Here is a 6,957-nt window from a genome sequence, read left to right as displayed (position 1 = left end):
ATATGTGTTGGGATGGTTCTTAAAAATTCTAAGTTATCAGGTTCAGGTTCATTTGGGTTAACCGAGTCCCGGTTTCGTTTGGTTGATTTGAGTCAAGTCCATGTTATAAATTATGGTATTATTATTGGGCTTATCTCTGTCTCTATAGGGTTCTACATAATCATTGGGTCGAGACTATTAGCTATAATCTCTACGGTTCAGGCCAAGCCTGTCAATGTACGATTCGCTCCGACTATTTGACAAACATCAAACTTGGTATCTACGATATAATTTCCTAAAAAAAATTCTAGCCCTATTTTTCAGGTTGTTACATACACCATAAAATGACACATCAAAAGGCTAAAATAAAATGAACTACTATAAAATGTACACATATTTAATTGATATAATACCAGGCCCGGCCCATGAGGGGCGACCGTCCCAGGCCCAATCATTTTTTAGTCCCGAAACGAATTTTCCCAATTAATATATCTATAATATGCAAACCCAAAAACTTTAACATATTTAACTCTAGTGTAGGTTGGTGGGCATGTAGATGATAGTGTGTATCCATTCCTTTTCTTGTAATTTCCTCAATACGAATCCCTTAACCCTTATTCTTTCTCTCTATTTTTTTTTTTCTGTGGTTTTCCTTTATGTAAGGTTTCCTCAACTGCAGGTCAAAGTCAAGCCCAAACTGAAATTTAGGTCTTATAACTATTTTTTATCTAAACTAGAAATGTTAAGGCTACAATACATTTCGCAAATAGGCCCCTTTATTTTCATTAAGTGGCCTTATTACATGTGCCCAATTCTCGTTAAAGCTCAAAACACAAAACTTGTTTGTAGATTATTGTCACACCCAGTTCCATGGGTCTAGAAGTGTGACCAATATTGAGTATATGTTGTATAAATATACCAGAGTTGCAAGTTTGTTTTGGAGGAAGACTTCGTTTAAAATACAATATTTATTTATTCTATAATTTCTCAAATATTAAATACCCGAGTGATTTATAAAAACGTTTCATCTGATTATAAGCATTTTAGTAATTTAATTGAGCCATCTTCATATAGCGGGCATCTAGCTTCATAAATTACTCTAATTACTTGCTATAACCGCTTAACGTGTTTTCCTAAAATGTGGGGTAAATACGTCAGCTATATGCTAGCGAACACACAGACTAGAAACTTATATATATGAACCTAGTTATTCCCTCAGGTATTTTGTGTGACATTCATCATTTTTCAAACCCGAAAACCTGACCCATTTTAAAAATTTGTTTTGAAATCAAACCTTTTGTTATTATAAGAAAAGATGTCATTTTATGTTTTCTTCATAATTGTATTATATAACCGACCCGGTTTGTTTTCGGATTCATCGTCAATAATAAAAGAATGTTTTTAATGTTATAATCATGTCCCATACTTGTCGTGTCGGTTTACTATCTTTAACGGTGTTTAATTCACTTATTTTGAACTCGAAATCGACCTAAAACAAACTACATCGACCAATACTGCCAAAAACCAAAGTCTGGCCTAAACATCCCCCTCGCTCCACGCGTAGGGATGGCCTCTGCCCTACGCGTAGCGCTACCTACCCATCAGGTCAGGAGAATTCGTTTTTCGGTTCGCTTTCGATCGTTTAAGCACTAAACTTGTGTTTCTCCATCCAAATTGATCAAGGCCTGACCCATAACTGTGTTATCTGTCAGTAAACTATTTTTCATCTCAAAATATATTACTTTAATTATGAAGCTTTAATTAAATTCAAAAGCAACCGATAAACCTCTTTACATCTAATTTCATTGGTGGAGTTTATTGCTTTCTTGTCTCTAACCCTGGTAACCTGGCTATATAAATACACTCTCTTTAACCATTTTTCTGTTGGCCCTCCCTTCTAGTCTACCCAATTTCGGATTTGTAAGGCTAATTAAGGTGTTCTTACCTAAGTTGACTTAAAAGTCAAGCAGAACCTTTGCTTGCTTTTCAATCCGAATCGGGTAGATATTTGTTGAAATTTCATTTTGTTTTTGTCTTATAACCATATTAGAATGGTTTCCCCACTTCAAATACATTTGATTAAGGGTCTTCATATTCCAAATGCCCATTTTTGCATCTTAAGGCTGTTTTGGTGAAATTTGGGATTTCTACTCGTATAAACCTCTAAGTTCTTATAATTTATAGTTTGTAAGTTTTTATAAGTTCATTTTTATAGTGTGGCCATGTTGGAACTGAGTTTGAATTTGACTTTAGGCAAACACTCATTTAAACCCGTTTGGGGTGTTAATGTTTATAAGTTCATTTTGTTTTTGTCTTATAACCAGATTAGAATGGTTTCCCCACTTCAAATACATTTGATTAAGGGTCTTCATATTCCAAATGCCCATTTTTGCATCTTAAGGCTGTTTTGGTGAAATTTGGGATTTCTACTCGTATAAACCTCTAAGTTCTTATAATTTATAGTTTGTAAGTTTTTATAAGTTCATTTTTATAGTGTGGCCATGTTGGAACTGAGTTTGAATTTGACTTTAGGCAAACACTCATTTAAACCCGTTTGGGGTGTTAATGTTTATTCATACTCGGTTACAAAGACACCAAAATACTTAGCTATTGTTTTGTAGTTATTTTACAAGTTAAAGGCAGATTGATACTGAAATTGGTCTCATAACAAGCCTCAGATTAAATAAACCAAATAAACCACCTTAAACTGAATCTTCGCTTAAACACACGAGTTGATGTTTAAGCGACCGATTATTGTATTTTCTTTCTAAGTTTCTGTTTTATTTTAGTTTCTTATTAGTTCTTATGTTTTGGATATGTGGTCACTAAATTTTATTTTTTTTAGTTTTTCAACATAACAACATATATTGCAAATCCCGACCCCCACATGTTCTCCTTCATTACTTTCTAGACGCACAAAAAATCCGATGAGGCTCGATTTGAAGATTTAGTGACCCGATTTGAAGAAAAGTTGCATGAGTGACTTAATTTTAACACTTTTGAAACTTGGTTACTATTCTATGAGATATTCCCTTTTATAAATTATATTTGAACTATTTATTTATTTATTTCTTAAAAAAGCCAAAAGTTTCTAAATTAACAATATGCCACCAATTCTTTAAAAATAAACCAAGAAAAGTGTCCATTTTGGCTTCTCTGTTCACTATCTTAATCTTTTGTAGTTGACAAAACATTTGTATAGATGTGCAATTGTATACGACTGCTAAAAATCATCCTAGCAATCAAAACAAACCTTAGCATATACCCTTGAATGACAGTTTTCCACGCAAATAGCTTTTATTTGATCTCAATGTTTAGCAGTGTATTGATGTGTCCCATAAGTTTTGTTATATGCAACTGAGTAAAATCTCTTTGATCTTATTTCATCGTTGCAATCTCGACTAGCAACTTGTGTAGGGCTTGAGGCTTGGAGAAAAACGGGCAGTGATCTGCCCCTTTGAGACGGAAAACTTTTTCGGGCGGGCTTTTATTTATCATTATTTGTTGGAGAGTGACTGGTATGGCGTTGTCTTCGGGGGCTTCTATATAAAACCGTCTAACACAACCGTAGTTTGAATCAGAAAGAAATAGCTTCTCTAGAATGGGTGAAAACGGAATTGGCCTCATTGAGACGCATGCTAATGCCACATCCTACAAATAGAAATGAACATGTCACGGAAACAACATATTTTATAAACGTGTTAAGAGCATTCTCATCCAACCCCTCATATTATTTGAGGGGTGTTTTTATAATTTAGAGAGTAATTCAGGGTGTTGTGAGTGAAGAGTTTTTATATTTTAGAAAAGTAGTGATTTTTCTGTATACTTGAAAAGTTACTGTTCATCACCTATAATTTTTTTAATATATTTTGAAAGTGGATGGGATGAGAATGCTCTAAGGTGGCAGGTTTGACTCATTTACTTATGAATGGGCTGATTCAGGTTTTTTGTTTATGTCGAGCAAGTTGAATGAGTTGAAATTGGGGGTGTCAAGCAAGGCAGGTTAACAGGTTGAACGTTGAAACTGAACAAAACTAATGCATTTATTTGTGTCAAGGTGCCAACCCTAATCGTAATTAACACATTGATTTTTATAGACAAAAATATGTATCAAAAACTGACCCCGCACTAGCTAAAAAGTAGTCGGTCTCAAATTTCAACCCAAACTCATTTTGACTCGATGCTCAACTTGTTTGACCCGCTCATATAGTCATTCTGCCACGTCTAATGAACGAAATAGGCATTAAAGATTAATATTTTTACAAAACCATGATTGAAAAACAGAAAATTATACCTTGGCAGAACTCTGATTGAATAACAGATATAGATGAGACTTGTCAAGATCTATAGCAGTTGGAGGCTGATTGTTCCCATTTGCATACAAAAAGTTTTGAGCATGCCTCATTAGACCATTTGTATCTTCCTGAAATATTTTTATAATTTATTTAATCTGCAAATTGCTTGTAAATTATCTAATTTGAGATTTTATTGTACAAACAAACCTTGAGGGAGAACATATCAAGTGTGCTTTGTCCAGTTTTCAGCATTGAAGCAGCAATGAAGACGGCTTTCGCGACTTTAGTTGGGAATAACTCCATTGCATACGATATGCATGCCCCACCAAAGTCATGACCAACTAAAATCACCTACAAGATTGAGTAACCGAGTTTAATACATGGTTTGCGAATAAGCATACGTTCTTTTTATTTTATTTTTTTGCATAGTGATATAAAGTAACAAATGCATAAAAACAAAAATTATTTGTACACATGTCAACACGTAAACCTGCCATGCCAACCCGAACCTGACAGATTTAGCGAAGCATGTTCATACGTTCCACCAGCAACTAGCCCGGACCCATTTAGACTAAACTCAAGCCCACAAATTTTGTGTCAAGCTTCTTGTCGTGTCAAAAATTCAAACTGTACAACTCGCTGAGTCAGCCTAAATCTAACCCATTTAGATAAATATGTTCACAGATTCGATCAACAACCAACCCGAGGCACAAGCCATTTAAACTAAAATCAAACTCGCAAACTTTAAGTATAGTTTCTTGTCATATATTGGCACCCTAAATGGAACTTAATTTCAAGTACCTTTTTCTATAACATAATTGTTTAATATGTATTATAAACTGAAATGATAACTAGATTGTAAAGAAATTGGATAATAGAAGATATTAACCTTTTCTTCTTCCCCAACATTTTTGAGAAAATCTGTGAGCGGCTTTGCGTATTGTGAGAGGCTTTTGATAGCATTTGCATCAAACATATCGATTCCACAACCGCTTGAATCAATTGCAGTGACTTTGAATTTGCATTCTTGTAGAAGCGCAATTGTTTTATACCAACACCATGCTCCAAAACCACCTCCATGAACAAGAACAATATGACTAGTTTCCAATTCATCATGATTTACCTCCTGTTGAATAACAATCACATCAAGCCATATGTCATGTTAATCTTTTATTTTTCATCATTATATATTACCTTATCATCATCAAATCACCATACTCCTCCATGAAACTACAAGACAACAAATCGTTCGTCTACTAGGTTCACAGTTTGGACCGGATTTAAGAACCAGCGTCATAGATGATATAACGGTTAATATACATATATTATATATAGGCAAAAACTTTATATATTATTGTGAATTTGTAATTTCAATATAAAGATATAAAGACTTGAATAAATAAAATTTGGTGTCTTGAGTAACAATTAAATCATAAAATGAGATTTTGAAATAACTAAATCATAAACTGAGACTTAGAAAACCAAACAAAAACGAAAAACAAAACTAAAAAAATTTAAACCAATTCCGATCACCTGATTCATTCACCGGTCCGACCACGACAACTGGGGAACAGTTAAACATGCTTAAACAAACAAGTTCCATGTCTGGTTCCGGTCCAAGCAGGCCGGTCTGTCGTGGTTATAATTTTCTATTAATAGAAAAAAGTGTTATTATAATGTACTAGTTATTACCTTAAGTTAATATGTTTCTAAAACCTATAAATTTATTAAACGAATAAAAACGGTTGAAGAAAATATTAACGACAAAATAATATAACTATATGGTAAAACATTAAAGATAATATAAGTAGTATCTTCTTTACCTAAAATGTAAGTTACTAAAGGTAATATAATCAAAATCCATATGTTGAAAAATATTAAAAGTGTTCATATTCCAATAACTTTTAACCAAACATATAATCAGAATATGAAAAATTAAATAATAAGTTTTTCAATTTGTTCGTTTAAAAAAAAAAAAAACACCTGATGAAGAAGCTGTTGAGGAGGAATCGTAGGATCACCAACCGATCGACATCTAGTACTACAGCTCCGACGAAAAATCTGCTGAGCATGCCGTAGAGAAGTTGATCGATCGAATGACGGCAAGACATCGCCGTTTTGCTGCTGCTGGAAGAGGAGAGCAGCAGCGATGGCATGTTCTTGAATGATAGCATTAACATCGTCCACGTTTTCCTTCTTAACAGACGAGGATCGAGCACGAGACCGTCTGTTGTTAACCGGCGACGCAGTGGATTGATTTGATACGCGTTTGGAGTAAATTCTCCGTGTTCTTGTTGATTTCCTTGAGAAACATATCCCCATTGTTTTGATTTTGGTATGTAGATTGAGAGAAAAGGTGACTGAAGAATAGCTTTACAAATTGTTTGTAACAGCACCTTTAATAGCATAGGACCTTTCTCAAAATGAATATTTATTAAAGGATAATAAATATTTTTACTTTTTCATTTATTATAAAATATTTAAAGGATCGGGCGTTAAGTTTTAACGCTTCGAGCCTTTGACATTTTAATGGTTCAACTAGGGTTTAGACTTTAGAAACAGGAAATTAGTTGTTTAACCTTTATTTTTTATACCTTTTTAACAGCATATTGTAAGAATGTAGTTATTAGTTATATATGCATTTTAATCACACATCATCTTTATCATTTTAAAGAATTTAATA

At 33.5% G+C, this 6,957-nt stretch overlaps 1 protein-coding gene across 1 annotated transcript; it reads right to left on the bottom strand.

The window, feature by feature from the left end:
* Window positions 1-3,279: 3,279 nt before the first annotated feature.
* On the bottom strand, window positions 3,280-6,596 carry LOC143629577 (putative methylesterase 11, chloroplastic). The gene is made up of 5 exons (XM_077098815.1): window positions 6,258-6,596; window positions 5,164-5,400; window positions 4,482-4,625; window positions 4,274-4,402; window positions 3,280-3,630 (listed from the first exon to the last, which is right to left on the bottom strand). Exons 1-5 carry the CDS (start codon window positions 6,594-6,596, stop codon window positions 3,358-3,360), a joined length of 1,122 nt encoding a protein of 373 aa, XP_076954930.1. The 3' UTR covers window positions 3,280-3,357.
* Between the last annotated feature and the right edge of the window lie 361 nt (window positions 6,597-6,957).

This window comes from Bidens hawaiensis, unplaced genomic scaffold (genome assembly GCF_021521415.1).
Source record: "Bidens hawaiensis isolate Kalapana, Puna unplaced genomic scaffold, B.hawaiensis_p1.1 tig00005307_1, whole genome shotgun sequence".
Lineage (NCBI taxonomy): Eukaryota > Viridiplantae > Streptophyta > Magnoliopsida > Asterales > Asteraceae > Bidens > Bidens hawaiensis.
This window is presented reverse-complemented; position numbering and strand designations above follow the sequence as displayed.

Coding starts and splice junctions, on each gene's coding strand:
- LOC143629577 (XM_077098815.1), bottom strand. CDS start 6,596: ATGGGGATATGTTTCTCAAGGAAATCAACAAGAACACGGAGAATTTAC. Junction 4,403..4,481: donor TTGATATGTTCTCCCTCAAG/GTTTGTTTGTAC, acceptor AAAATATTTCAG/GAAGATACAAATGGTCTAAT. Junction 3,631..4,273: donor TCAATCAGAGTTCTGCCAAG/GTATAATTTTCT, acceptor TTCTATTTGTAG/GATGTGGCATTAGCATGCGT.